The sequence below is a fragment of the Capra hircus genome, chromosome 22 (genome assembly GCF_001704415.2).
Source record: "Capra hircus breed San Clemente chromosome 22, ASM170441v1, whole genome shotgun sequence".
NCBI classification, from domain to species: Eukaryota; Metazoa; Chordata; class Mammalia; order Artiodactyla; family Bovidae; genus Capra; species Capra hircus.
In genome coordinates, this window is record NC_030829.1 from 18,902,229 (window position 1) to 18,918,445 (window position 16,217).

Consider the following 16,217-nt stretch of genomic DNA (forward strand, 5'->3'; position numbering starts at 1 on the left):
GGGATTTGATTGAGGTCATACCTGAATGGTCTAGCGGTTTTCCCTACTTTCTTCAATTCGAATCTGAATTTGGTAATAAGGAGTTCATGATCTGAGCCACAGTAAGCTCCTGGTCTTGTTTTTGTTGACTGTATAGAGCTTCTCCACCTTTGGCTGCAAAGAACATAATCAGTCTGATTTCGGTGTTGACCATCTGGTGATGTCCATGTGCAGAGTCTTCTCTTGTGTTGTTGGAAGAGGGTGTTTGCCATGACCAGTGCGTTTTCTTGGCAAAACTCTATTAGTCTTTGCCCTGCTTCATTCCACATTCCAAGGCCAAATGTGCCTGTTACTCCAGGTGTTTCTTGACTTCCTACTTTTGCATTCCAGTCGCCTATAATGATAAGGACATCTTTTTTGGGTGTTAGTTCTAAACGGTCTTGTAGGTCTTCATAAAACTGTTCAACTTCAGTTTCTTTAGCGTTATTGGTTGGGGCATAGACCTGGATAACTGTGATATTGAATGGTTTGCCTTGGAGATGAACAGAGATCATTCTGTCGTTTTTGAGATTGCATCCAAGTACTGCATTTTGGACTCTTTTGGAGTATTACACAGCCATTAAAAAGAATTCATTTGAATCAGTTCTAATGAGGTGGATGAAACTGGAGCCTATTATACAGAGTGAAGTAAGTTAGAAAGAAAAACACCAATACAGTATGCTAATGCATATATATGGAATTTAGAAAGATGGTAACGATAAACCTGTAGGCGAGACAGCAAAAGAGACACAGATGTATAGAACAGTCTTTTGGACTCTGTGGGAGAGGGAGAGGGTGGGATGATTTGGGAGAATGGCATTGAAACATGTATAATATCATATAAGAAATGAATTGCCAGCCCAGGGTTGAGGCATGATACTGGATGCTTGGGGCTAGTGCACTGGGATGACCCAGAGGGATGGTACGGGGAGGGAGGAGGGAGGAGGGTTCATGATGGGGAACCTGTACACCTGTGGCGGATTCATGTTGATGTATGGCAAAACCAATACAATATTGTAAAGTAATTAAGCTCCAATTAAAATAAATAAATTTATATTTTAAAAAATTTTAAAAAGAGATAAAGTATAAAGTAAAGAAATATTTTCAGAAAGCAAAACAATATCAAAAAGGTATAGCATATACAAGAAAAGATGAGTATCTTAAAGAAAGAAACACAGAAAGACTTACATCCAACTAACAGTATTTCAAGGACAAATGTAAAGAGAAATTAAAGTAATTTTAAAAATAATTTTTAATGAAAAAAAATCCAAGGAATTGAAAGTATGACTTTTCAAATTCAAGGGACTCACTCCAGTATTCTTGCCTGGAGGATCCGACGGATGGAGGAGCCTGGTTGGCTTCAGTCCATGGGGATGCAAAGAGTTGGACATGACTGAGACTAAAACACACGTACACATCCAGCAAATTAACAGGGAGAAACCAAACATGTCAGAGAACTACAATTTCTGAATAAAGTGAGAATAAAGCTTCCAAGGGAAAATTGGGACTATTGGAAAGTAATAAGAAGCAGAATATTTCCAAGCTCTCCAGAGAGAGAGAGGAAAAAAAAATGGATGATGGAGTAATGCCTTCCAAATTTTGAGGGAAAAAAATTTGCAATCTAGAATTCTAATATTTAACACATATAGAATCTCTATGCAAATAGAGAATCTCTATACAAATAGAACTGGCATATAGATAGATGGGTATGGATGGAGAGAGGGAGGGATAAGTGGATGGATGGATAGATAGATATTCAGGGGATATTAAAGATTTTTTGATCCAAACTCAGACTCTCAAATTCCTTACAAGTTACGAGCTCTATAACTTATCAATCACCATAGATAGCTGCTATAAATCATTTATTTGCCTAGGATGATGTATTTAAAAATAACTACGTGACCACACCTTACATTTCCAACTAGTAATTAAGTGCGGAGGCAGGTGAAGAATATTTTTAGTCATAAACACAAAAAATGCTTTTCTTTAATTCATCCTTTACTAGAAAATTACTGGAGGGTATACTATAGTCCCCATAAAGAAACTAAATGATGAAAAAAAATAAAAGAAATGGAGATAGAAAGAAAACAAAAAAGTTAAAATAATAAAGATCAGCCTAGTTTAAAACAGAAAGATGGAGTGGGAGGGAAATGTACAGAAAAGCAATGGAACTCAGAGATTATTTTTTAAATATATATATACACACACACACACACATATAAACATAAGAGAAAAGTGATAACCTAGGACATTAACAATTGCAAGTTAAAAATCTGTCATATTAATTTGATGGATGAAAAAGCTACCCCTAAAATCACATCATGGAAAAAATACTGCTGTAGTACATAATATTTACATGCTCATAATGTCAACTCTGAGTTTTACTAAATGGAAATCTGATAGTACAATGCTAGGAAGATAAAGGAGGTATGAGACAAGTTCTATATAACATAAGAGGAATTAATAGACAATATTTTAAATTAATGATTCCAAAATAGCAATACAGGCACCTTTGAAGAAGACCTAAAGAATTAGTTTCAAGAATCAAAATAATTGATCAAGAAGAACAGAACCAGAGAGTGCAGTGGGATGGAAAAGGATGCTAGGGCTTTGCAGAAAAAGTATTTAAATTATATTTTTGTTCCTCTTCAATTATGTGCATTTATTATTTTCACACAATCAATCCTTTATACTCTTGAGTTAGAGATACCGTCTCTATTAATCTAAGCAAAGGGTATGATCGCTGATGCTGTCAAAATCATACGTTCATTACTGGAGACAACCTAAACGGAGAGCAGCAGGGAAGAGGCTAAAGAAATGACAGTGCGCCTGAGGGATGCGTTAGAGACCGGTGAGAGACACGCGGAGCTCGATTTCTGCAAGCTACTGTCAAGAACAAAAAACGTCACGTTAAAAAGAACTGCAAATGATTAGTCATTTCTTACAATAATGAAAACTGGCCTGCATAAATGACTAGATGCATAGTTAAAAGTATAGGGTTGTATGAGAGCGCAGAAAAATATGGATAATATGTAATTCATTGTTAAAGACAATTCATTGAGAACCTGCTGATGAAGTATGAAAAGGATGCGAGAATCCAACTGAAACAACCTAAGACAGACAAACTGATGTAAAAACAACAAAAATAAATATTCATCTTAATATGCTTACATAAAAGTGTGGGTTAATTTATTAAGAGAGATAAGATTGAACTGTTTAAACATATTATCGTATTGAAAGTGAGATGTGAACTGTAAATATTAGAATATCAAATTAAAATATCAGATGTGAATCTGAATCTACTGGGGAAAATTTTTAGAATAAAATAACTGCAAATGTTAAACAAGAATTTTATTAGTGGTTATCTCTGAGTGTTAAGATATTAAGTTTTATAGCGGATTACTTACAATCATGGTTTGTGATTATTCTAAACTTTCATTTTTTTAGATAATCAGGGAGCAGAGTAAAGCTAGGGATTCCTTTTATTAAAATGCAACAACAAAAATATTTCCATTATTTTCCAATGGTTTAAAATAGCCACATAGTGTTACTTTTATGATCAGAAAAACAGTGTCTCAGGAACAGAATACACTCTTGTCTAACATTCAAATGATCAGTACCCGTGCCTGATTGAGCACTTCTCTTAGCTTCAAAATCTAGATATTAATGTCTTCTCACTGGTATTCTCCGGCAAAGTATTTGAAGTTAATGTTCTAAGAAATCTCAAAATTTCCCATCTACAGTGTAAATCTTCTGAGAAAAGAAATAACATAACATTGTGGGTTATCAGACATCAGTAGGCTTAAGCTCATGTTTTGGAAGATATGCACTTGATTTTTATTACTGTAGCCAAGAACTATTACTGCTATCACTTCTTTGAGTCATAGTACACAATGGTTCCAACACACAAATCCCCATGCAAAAAATGATGAGCATAGCTATTGAGCTGATTATATACCTTTTAACATTGCCAATTAATACCACACACTATCTGCAAATGAAGGATATTATGACCAATTAGGCGTCATAGCTATTAGCAACAAATCTTTTAAGTGCCATGTACATGAACATATGCCATATTTTGAATGTCCAAAATATGTATGAAAATCATATATGAGATGATTAAGAGAAGCATGAGTTGACAAATCTGGAGCAAAAAAAACAAACAAAAAAAGAAAAAGTCATATCATAAAAACAAAGTGCCTTGAATAACTAAATCACAAAGTGTGGAAGAAAATGCCCTAAGAGCAACAGAATCAGTTCCTTGTAAGGAGACAAATACACATTTAAGGGGTGACAGAAATAGTTTCACAGAAAAGGGCATGTCTGAAAAACAGACAGAATTTCAACAGGTAGAGAAGGAAAGAAGAAACATCATGAGCCAAGACCGTGATGGAGGAGCTGCTAGGGTACACTGACGAGTCAGTCATGCGTCTTAGGTGGAGAACTGGGTGCATGAAGGTGGGGTCTACATGAAAAAACAGGACCATATTTTAATGCATCATGAAGTTCAGAGAGAGAGACTTGTACTTAAAATTATTTTTTTTCTGAAATCTTTAGTTTGTTTTTAAAAGATAAGGCAAACAGAATTTTAAAGTAATTTTTCTTTTTCCTATTTATTACCCAGGTTTCAGATGGCATATCAAACACATACAGCTTTTCTTCTCAAAGCCCAATAGCTTTGAGTCTCAAAATTTTTCTGCTATAAGTATTTTTAGAAAGTTTATTAATATCCAGGTATCTTACCCACCCTATACCTAGGCTGCCTGTGGATCTTTAGGCTGTATTAGGATGCAGAGAGAACCAGATATCTTAAGAAAAGCAGAAGTAAATTGTATTTCAATGCAGACGGAAGGAAGGGCACATAACCAAGAAGAAACACAATTTTGGCATCAACCTGAAGAATAATGTCACGAGAGCTAAACTAACTCTAGCCCTCAAAGGATACTGACAATAACACAAAGTTTTTGTTTTTGAGCCTTGTCAAAGCTAGAAGAGAAAGGAAATAGATCTATCCCCTTGGGGGAGGTGGTGAGGAATGTTGGTGCAAGTGTTTGTTTATTTATTTATTTTTAATATATATTTTATTATTAAAAATAATAAAATATATATTAAAATTATTAAATAGTGGACACTGCACTGGGCATTTCATACATTTATTCAGTGATGTGTACTGAGCGTCCACCACTAACTGAGCAATGTGCTAGGGGCTAAGGATATGAAAGGAAGTCAAAAGGGGCATCACCTCCATTTTAATGATGCCTTCAGACTAGTGGAGAATACAGACTCCAATTACATGACCAAAGGGTACAAAATGCCCTCAGTGACATTAACTATGCAACCAAGCTGTTATGACAAATTTTCCAAAGCTACACTGTTTGGAAGCATCTTTCAGAAGCAACGCTACTGACAGCGCTGGAATGATGAAGTGGGGAAGGGACGCATTCCAGCAAGCGGGAAGAGAATGAGCAATGGCCTGGAAAGGAAGAAACACAAAGGCCCCCTCCTACAGCACACAAGCCATGAGGGGGCATGGAATGAAATAAGGTTAGAAAAGTACAAGTCCACATTATCATAGAAAGAGTGCAAATGGATTTGCTGATGGGAAAACTGGGACCTCAAAGAGCTGGAGTAGAAGGGTGTGGGATGGGACTTGCCCAAGGTGAGACAGTGGTCATAGCAAAAAAAAAAAAAAAAAAAAAACCTCAGTATCTTGACTTGAGGTTTAATGCTCTTCTCATTTAATAGTCCTGCCACCCATGGTCACAGTGCAGGGCTGAGAAGATGGGTGGACTCAGGGGAAGCATGGGGAACACACAAGGAAGGGAAACATGGGACTGGCCGACTGGTGTGGGGGTGGGTAATGGCCTGGACCCTTCAACTTTGTCCTTGATATAAGATGCTCACTTTCAAATTAAATGAGTTATTATTTGAACTATAATACAAACAGTTACAAAATCCAAACAGAGCTTTTCCATCTGCAGAGGTGTAAAGTGACACCACCTCTTTGGAAGACAATATTCACATTTAAGAAAGCACACATCTTTGTTCCGGAAACTCTTTTTCCAGGAATTTATGTTTTAAATAGTTATTAATATAAAAAGTAATATATTTATGCATTATTATTTGCATTATGTTAATGCATCTATACATTGTAAAGGATGTGTACATTAATGTCATATTCTGGCACACACAGATTTGTGGAAAACAAAGGTTCAGTTCAGTTCAGTTCGGTTCAGTCGGTCAGTCATGTCCGATTCTTTGTGACCCCATGAATCGCAGCACGCCAGGCCTCCCTGTCCATCACCATCTCCTGGAGTTCACTCAGACTCGCGTCCATCGAGTCTGTGATGCCATCCAGAAATCTCATCCTCAGTCATCCCCTTCTCCTCCTGCCCTGAGACCCTCCCAGCATCAGAGTCTTTTCCAATGAGTCAACTCTTCGCATGAGGTGGCCAAAGTACTGGAGTTTCAGCTTTAGTATCATTTCTTCCAAAGAAATCGCCTTCAGAATGCGATTGGATCTCCTTGCAGTCCAAGGGACTCTCAAGAGTCTTCTCCAACACCACAGTTCAAAAGCATTGGTTCTTTGGCGCTCAGCCTTCTTCACAGTCCAACTCTCACATCTATACATGACCACAGGAAAACCCATAGCCTTGACTAGACGGACCTTAGTCGGCAAAGTAATGTCTCTGCTTTTGAATATGCTATCTAGGTTGATCATAACTTTTCTTCCAAGGAGTAAGCGTCTTTTAAGTTCACGGTTGCAGTCACCATCTGCAGTGATTTTGGAACCCAAAATAAAGTCTGACACTGTTTCCAGTGTTTCCCCATCTATTTCCCATGAAGTAATGGGACCAGATGCCATGATCTTCGTTTTCTGAATGTTGAGCTTTAAGCCAACTTTGTCACTCTCCACTTTCACTTTCATCAAGAGGAAGGTAATTTATAATCACACAAGAAGTAGAAGTGAAGTCACTAAGTCGTGTCTGACTCGTTTTGACCCCGTGGACTGTGTAGCCTACCAGGCTTCTCTGCCCATGGAATTTTCCAGGCAAGAGTACTGGAGTGGGTTGCCATTTCCTTCTCCAGGGGATCGTCCCAACCCAGGGATCGAACCCAGGTCTCCTGCACTGCAGGCAGATGCTTTACCATCTGAGCCACCAGGGAAGCCCCTAATAATTGCACAAGTCTGTAACCAAATGTCAATCAGTTCGAGAGAAGTTAGATAAATTACAGCAAATACATAAAATGAAATTCTGTGTGGCTGTTGAAAAATACTGACATTCTGAGACCTCCATGATGGAAGAATAAGCCAAGGTGAGAGCAGGGGTAGAACAAGGTAATACACAGTGTTCTACCATTTGTGTAAAAATGTACACAGTGCCTCTAGAAAAATACACAAATGTTACAAAATATACAGCTGCATTACAAAATACAAAAATTACAAAATACAGAGTTATTATTAGCATCTGGAAAGGAGAACCTGTTAGCTAGAGGACAAAATGAATCCAACTTCTTTTTCATTTCTAGATTTCTCAACACTTTTTGATTTTTTAAATCAGTGGTAATTACTGTTTGCTAAAAAAAAAAAATGGTAAGGATTCAGGACTGAGGCGGCAGTGGTCAGGAAACAACACAGGGCAAATCTGTATTCTATAAGCAATTTCAAAGGTTAGCACCCCATGGCTTGGCCAAGAATGCAAGTAATGAGCTAAAAGGGAAAGTCAAAGTTGTATTCAGATTTTTGACATCAAAGAGCATCAAGGTAAAGAGACAGAAGAAAAAGTGGACTGGAAAATGCAGACACATGACCAGCTTGGTTTTGAATATCCAAAGTCCAAAGCAGAAGCAATACTTCCAGAAATAAAAGGCATTTTTCTTTTACATTAGAAGAACTATTAGAAGAACTACTCTTTAGATAAAAATTTGTTGGTGCACTGGGATGACCCAGACGGACGGTATGGGGCAGGAGATGGGAGTGGGGTTCAGGATTGGGAACACGTGTACACCTGTGGCGGATTCATGTTGATGTATGACAAAACCAATACCATATTGTAAAGTAAAAATAATAATAATAATAATAATAATAAATAAATAAAAATAAATAAATGAAAATAAAAGAACCTTTGAACGTCCAGAGGTTTTCTCCTTTTACAAGTCACTGAAAGCAGTTCTTTAGCAAATATGGGGGGAACTACGTGGCAGGAACAGGCTGCTGCTTCCACGGTTCGCTCTAACTTCTATAGGGATAGAAAGCACAAATGGACCTTGCCACCGTGTAATTGTCAATTTGATTCTATGCTGTGTTTTCCCTTTCTGTGCCAGCACTTTGATCTTTCTGTCCCCTAAACTACAACATGCATGTTAATGAATTTCACCAGGCAGCCTTACTTGATATCCTCATCGTTGGCAAAAAGGACGACGGCCCTGGAGTTGGGGGTGTCCAGGAGCTGCTTGATAATTTTGTCAAAGTCAATGGTCCTGTCTTTGCGTTCCTGGGGGATTCTCACGGACTGGGCAATGCAGAGCCCACCTGTTCAAGAAAAGAAAGCAGAATATCAATTAAGTTCCTGAAGAGATACCAAAGGAACCAGGGAAAGCAGACAGGGAGGAGGGAATTATGAATTCTGAGTACACAGCTCTTCCTTGGTGATCTTGCTGAATGAGCAAGGCTTAGGCTAGTAAGCTGAGTCCTAAGCTGCCATTCATACTTGGCATGCCTTCCAGGGTACAGCATAGCCTCAGTGCACTTGGAAACAGCCAGGTATGCCCAGGAATACCAATGATAGTGATTCTGGGGAGGTAGGTTGTAAAAATGTGTAGATGTCAGTTAGGTCAAGTTGGCTGAGAGTGCTGCTATACTTTATAGGACCATTGGTGACTTCAAGCACACTGAAGGTTGAGAGCCACTTAGACAGTGAAACTGGATGGGAGGCCTTTAAAATGAATGTTATATGCTAGAAGAAAACCACAGTCAGCTGCTGTGAAGTGAAGTTGCTGTGAAGCTGCTCAGTCGTGTCTGACTCTTCGCGACCCCATGGACTGTAGCCTACCAGGCTCCTCTGTCCATGGGATTTTCCAATCAGCTATAATATATATATTAAAGAAAAGTACTCAAAGAGATAAAGCTCATGTCAATTTCTATTACTTTTCTGGTGTTTGCAGTCTCATAGTTTTCCTCCTTCATATCCATTTCAGCTTTTCAAGCTCACAGACAATGGAATAAAAAAAAAATAGAACAACAATAAGAATAAGATCAACTATTATAAATCACAGTAATAAATGTTTTTTGACTACATGCTATATACTCAGCCTACAAATAATGTGCTTTATGTATGTTATCTGATCTTAAAAACCTTAAAGGCAGTTAGCATTGCCCATTTCATGTTGGAAGAGAAGGGGATTAAATAAATAAATAGATGTATTTACTGCAGACTTCTCAAGGCTGTCATGCTATTAACTGGCTTATGATATGCAGCCATTTATGAAACAACTGATATCCTCCTCACTACCCCAACACTTGCTTAGTAATTACTCCCCGATGTAGTGTTTTATAAAATACACCTTAAGAAAGGCTGGTATAGGCAAAAGGGTAGAGAGGATATCTGGAGGTCAAGCCTCAAAGGTCATCCAATGGGCAGAAGACCTAGAGGCAGAGACAAGAGGAAAGCTTTGTTCTCTTTGTAACCTGGAGATGCCCATAACCAACGAGCTTATATCCAAAGCACGGACAACTGTGTGGATGCTACCAGGTTTCCATAAATATAAAAAATATAAACTCTATTCTAGAAGTGAGCCTCCATTACATTTTAATCCATTAGACTTAATCAGTGTCAGCTCTCTGTAAGTGGCTCTCAACCTTCAGTGTGCTTGAAGTCACCAATGGTCCTATAAAGTACAGCAACACTGTTAGCCAACTTGACCTAACTGACATTTACAGAATAATCCCCAGGACAACAGAAGAATACACATTATTTTCCAGTGAAAATGGAACATTCATTAAGCTGGACCATCTTCTGGATCATAAAGGGAAAAATACCCTCAAATTAAAAAAAAAAACCTTATGACCTCAGACCATAAGAGAATCAAACTAGAAATGAATAACAGAGAGATAACAGGAAAATCTCCATACACTTGGAAATTAAACAGCACAAATTTAAATAACCCATGGGTCAAAAACGAAGTACCAAGAAATTTTAAAATATCTCTAAATGAAAACTAAACTGCAACATCTCAGAATGTATAGATTACAGCTAGACTGATGTTTACAGGAAAATAGTAATAATTAAACACTTAAGTTAGGAAAGAAGAAACACACAGAATCAGTAACCTAAGTTTCCACTTTAATAAATAAGACAAAGAAGAGCTAAATAACACACCTTCCAAAAGGCAGAAAAGACCACAATGGTATATTACTACATAACTACCAAAATATCTTATAAAAATAATGAAAATTTCAAATTCTGGAGAAGATGCAGAGCAACAGAAATGCTCATTCATCACTGGTAGTAACACACAATGGTACAAACAGTCTGGAAAATAGGTTGGCATTAAATGTTAAATATAGAGTTAACATATAAAGCAGTGGTTCCAATGCTAGGTGTTTTCCAAGTGAACTGAAAAGTTATATTCACACAAATGGGCTCAAAATATTTGTAGAAACTTCATTCCTAATCGCTAAAACTGAAAACAAGTAAGACATCTGTTAACAGGTGAATCGATAAATGAACCATAGTCCATGCAGGTGATAGGATATTTTTGAGCAACTAAAGGGAAGTACTGATTCTCAGAAGAACATGAATGATTCAAAAATGCATTTTGCTAAGTGAAAAGGTCAAACCAAAAAGAGTACATATTATATAATTCTACTCATATGACATTCCGGGGGGGGGGGAAGCAAAACCGTAGGGTTGGGAAACAGATTAGTGGATGTCAAGATTTAGGAGAGAGAGGAGGGGTTGGCCACAAAGGGACTGCACAGGGACAGCTGGGCAGCGCATGAGGTGTGTATGGTATGTGATGTAGAAATGCGGCTCTCTCTACTTGTTAAAAGTCAAAGAACAACGGGTCACAATAACTGGACTTCACTGTCTGCAAAATCAGCCAAGATATCAGGAGATGCAGACTGTGACAACTGAGGTGACTGGCATTAAGAATGTACCGGAGCATTTCACCGAAGGGGATGAGTGGAAGAGGAGCTGGCCTAAGCAGCTTCTTAAAATAGCGTACAACCGGCAACTAAGCATACAGACAAGAACTGCACCGAAAATGGCACTTGGACTTGTAAAATTCCCACAGGAGTTAGCAATACTGGAACAGCTTTCCATACTCAAGGTGAACAAAACAGGAAATGAATTGTAGATAAGGGGAGACAGGTTTCTCAGAGAGAGAGAAAGAATTTATATATAAACAAGAGTGTGGCAAGAACGGACCATGTGGCGTGAGGGAGAGTCAGAGATAGTGTAAACTCATGGTTTATAGCGAGATCCTTCCACAGGTGGGTCATTTTATGCATAAATACATGTACACATGGGTTAGTGTACAGATATACATATGTGCCTTACCACTATCCACTGAGAGTCTAGAAATGATACTCCACAGCAACAAACACACCTAGTGATACTGGTTTTGAAATACCATCTTTCTCCATCTTTTGGAGAAATGGGTGATTCTCAAGTTGGGGAAAAGCATATAAAAGACAATGTCAGGCAATAAGAAGTTCACAAAAGAGAAAAAAAAAAACTAATAAAGGGAGAGAGGTCAAAAGGACATAGGAGCCAACTTAAAAGAGATCCCAGTGAACAAAGCTAGAATAATATTAGCAACAAAGTAAATAATGATGGTAATGAATGACTATCCACAAACTACAATACATGCTCAGGAATCCATACTATTAAAAATGACCAAATCAATCAATAGACCGGAAAGATGGGATGAATCCTCTTCACAGAAAAATCCAAACGAACAAATGTTGATGGATAAGGAGGATAGAGTAAGGAGGACAGAATATCACTCTTGGAGCATTAAAGGAAAAACTGTTGCATGCAAGGTCTGCTGATGAATGCTAAAATAAGTATGGGAAACTATAAGAAGACAGTGAACATTTATACAGCTTAAAAGAATCTTGCTCCAAATCTTTACCAGTCATTCAGGTGGTTTAAACATATGCCTACAACTTCTTTGATACTCTTCCTTTGAAAAGGTGGAGATTAATGCTTTTTCCCTTAAATGTAGTCTCAACTTAGTGCCTCACTTCTTAAGAATATGGCAGAGGAAAAAGAATAACTGAATAGTGGAGAGACCCACTGTAACTGGACCACTAAGTTAACATCACTAGTGCTAAGTCACGTTGTTAATGTACCCCCTGAGAGGATGTGATAAGGGTGCCCCCATTTGAATTTCATTCTTCCCCCAAATCCATAACTTTCATCTACCCATGAGAAAATGTCAGGAAAATCCAAATTGAGGGACATTCTACATTTCAAATTTCCTGACTTGCACTTTTCAAAATTGTCAAGGTCATAAAACACAAGACTTAGACATTGAAAACTGGATTAGACCCTTGGACAGAAAAAAGACATTCATGCAAAAACTGGTAAAATTTAAATAATGTCTATAGTTAAGAGTATTTTTGCCTTGTTGATTTCTCAATTGTGATAAACTAGTTATCTAAAAGTATTAACATTTGTGAGATGAGTCTGTGGGCATTTTCTTTATAACTCTTCTATAAATTTAAAATTATTTCAAAATAAAACTTAAATTTACACACACATATATATGTGTGTGTGTATATGTGTGCATGTGTATTTATATATGTGTGTGTGCATATTTATCTCTGTGTGTGTGTGTGCGCGTGTATGTGTGCGCGCGTGTGCACATGTCCCCTTCATGGATCACTGCCTTGTCGTGGCAAAGGGGTTTATATAATTCAGTGAGTCATGCCATGCAGAGTCATCCAAGATGGACAGGTCATAGCAGAGAGTTCTGACAAAACGTGATCTACTGGAGGAGGGAATGGCAAACCACCCTAGTATACTTGCCGTGAGAACCTCATGGACTGTATAAAAAGCCAAAAAGATACAACACCAAACGATGAGTCCCCCAGGTCTGGAGGTGTTCACTGTGCTACTGGGAAAGAATAGAGGAGAATTACCAACAGCCCCAGAACGAATGAAGCAGCTGGGCCAAAGTGGATACAACCCTCAGTCGTGGATGTGTCTGGTGATGAAACAAAAGTCTGATGTTGCAAAGAACAGTAGTGTATAGAACTGGAATGTTATGTCCATGAATCAAGGAAAATTGGACATGGTCAAACAGGAGATGGTAAGAATAAACATCAACATCCTAGGAATCAGCAAACTAAAATGGATGGGAATGGTCAAATTTAATTCAGATGAAGATTATATCTACCACTGTGGGCAAGAATACCATAGGAGAAACAAAGTAGCCCTCGTAATCAACAAAAGAGTCCAAAATACAGTACTGGAGTGCAACCTCAAAAATGACAGAATGATCTTGGTTTATTTCCAGTACAAGCCATTCAAAATCACAGTAATCCAAGTCTACGCCCCTACCACCGATGCCGAAGTAGCTGAAGGTGATCAAATCTATCAAGACCTAGAAGACCTCCTAGAAGTAACACCTAAAAGAGATGTTCTCTTCATCATCAGAGATTGGAATGCAAAAGTAGGAAGTCAAGATATACCTGGAGTAATGGGCAAGTCTGGCCTTTGAGAACAAAATGAAGTAGGCCAAAGGTTAACTGAATTCTGCCAAAAGAATGCACTGGTCGTAGCAAACACTGTTTGTCAACAACACAAGAGATGACTTTATACATGGACATTACCAAATGGTCAATACCAAAATCAAATTGATTATATTCTTGGCAGCCAAAGATGCAGAAGCTGTATACAGTCAGCAAAAACAAGACCTGAAGGTGACTGTGGCTCAGATCATCAGCTTCTCCTAGCAAAATTCAGGCTTAAACCAAAGAAAACAAGGGAAAACAATAGGCCAGCCAGGTACAACTTAAATAAAATCCTGTATGAATTTGCAGCAGAGGTAATGAATAGGTTCAAGGGACTAGATCTAGTTAAGTTTGCCTGATGAACTATGGACAGAGGTCCATAATATTCTTCAGGAGGAGGTGAATAAAGCCATCTCAAAGAAAAAGCAAAGCAAGAAGGCAGAGTGGTTATCTGAGGAGGCTTTACAAATAGTGGAAGAACAAAGAGAAGCGAAAATCAAGGGGGAGAGGGAAAAGTACCTCCAATTAAATGCAGAGTCCCAAAACTTAGCTATAAGAGACACAAAAACCTTCTTCAATGAACAATGCTTAATAATACAAGGAAACAGCAAAAGGCAAAGACTAGAGATCTCTTCTGGAAAATTGGAAACATCAAGAAAGCATTCCACACAAACATGGGCACAATAAAAGATAAAAATTGTAGAGACCTAGTAGACGCTGAACAGATCAAGAAGAGATGGAAAGAATATCCAGAGGAACTGTATAAAAAAGATCTTAATGAACTGGATTACTGTGATGGTGTGGTTAGTCACACAGAGCCAGACATTCTGGAGTGCAAAGTCAGGTGGGACTTAAGAAGCACTGCTGTTAATATAGCTAGTGGTTGCAATGAAATTCCAGCAGAACTACTCAGATCCCTAAAGAAGGATGCCATCAAGGTTTTGTATTCATTATGTCAGCAAATCTGGAAGACCCAGCAGTGGCCACAGGATTGGCAAAGGTCAATCCTCATTCCAATTCCCAAGAAGGGTAGTACCAAAGAATGTGCTAACCATCAGACAATTGCACTCATCTCCCAAGCTAGTTAAGTCATACTTAAAACTTGCATGGTAGGCTTCAGCATTATGTGAGCCAAGAACTTCCAGATGTTCAAGCTAGGTTTAGAAAAGGAAGAGGAACCAGAGATCAAATTGCCAATGTTCACTGGATTATAGAGAAAGCAAGACAATTTCAGAAAAATGTCTATCTCTGTTTCATCAACTGTGTGGATCATGACAAATTGTGAAAAACTCTTAGAGAGATGGGAATACCAGACCATCTTACTTGTCTCCTGAGAAACTTGTATGTGGGTCAAGGAGCAAAAGTTAGAACCCTGTATGGAACAACTGATTGGTTCAAGATGGAGAAAGTACAAGAGGGCTGTCTGCCGTTACTCTATTTATTTAACCTATACACTGAGCACATCATGAGAAATGCCAGGCTGGATGACTTACAAGCTGGAATCAAGACAGGCAGGAGAAACATCAACAACCTCAGATATGCAGATGATACCACTCTAATGGCAGAAAATGAAAAGGAAGAGCCTCTTGATGAGGGTGAAGGAGGACAGTGAAAAAGCTGGCTTAAGACTAAATATTAAACACACACACACACACACAAAACAAACACTAAGATCATGGCATTCAGCCTCATTACCTCATGGCAAATGAAGAGGACAAGGTGGAAGTAGTGACAAGATATCCTCTTCTTGGGCTCCAAATTCACTGTGGATGGTGACTGCAGCCATGAAATCAGAAGAGGATTGCATCTTGGTGGGAAAGCAATGACAAACCCAGACAATATGTTGAAAAGCAGAGACATTACTCTGCCACCAAAGTTCCATATTGTCAAGTGGACAATATGGTCATCCCAGTGGTCATGTATAGTTTTGAGAGCTGGATCATAAAGAAGGCAGACCACCAAAGAATTGATGCCTTTGAACTGTGGTGCTGGAGAAAATGCCCAAAATTCCCTTGGACAGCAAGGAGATCAAACCGGTCAATTTTAAGGGAGGTCAAACTTGAATAATCACTGGAAGTACTGATGCTTAAGCGCCAGTATTTTTGGTCATCTGATGCAAACAGATGACTCACTGGCAAAGTCCCTGATGTTGGGAAAGATTGAGGGCAGAAGGAGAAGAAGGTGTCAGAGGATGAGATGGTTGGACTGCATCACCAATGCAAAGAACATGAACTTGGGCAAACTCCAGGAGAAGGTGAGGGACAGGGAGGCCTTGCATGCTGCAGTCCATGGGGTCACAGAGAGTCGGACATGAGTGGCTGACTACACAACAACAAATGTGTGTGTGTGTGTGTGTGTGTCATCTGTTTATCTAATCCATCTATACCTACCTGACTCCATTCTTCTCTAGAATGAACACTTACTTAGTAAGTAGTGAATCAGATGCAGG

At 38.4% G+C, this 16,217-nt stretch overlaps 1 protein-coding gene across 2 annotated transcripts in view; it reads right to left on the reverse strand.

The window, feature by feature from the left end:
* The window catches only part of GRM7 (glutamate metabotropic receptor 7), a 931,612-nt gene that overhangs the window by 456,678 nt on the left and 458,717 nt on the right, over positions 1-16,217 (reverse strand). For both annotated transcript variants that reach the window (XM_005695650.3, XM_005695649.3), the window contains exon 3: positions 8,413-8,554. In XM_005695650.3, the coding sequence (XP_005695707.1) occupies positions 8,413-8,554 (142 nt within the window). The remainder of the gene's footprint in view (positions 1-8,412; positions 8,555-16,217) is intronic.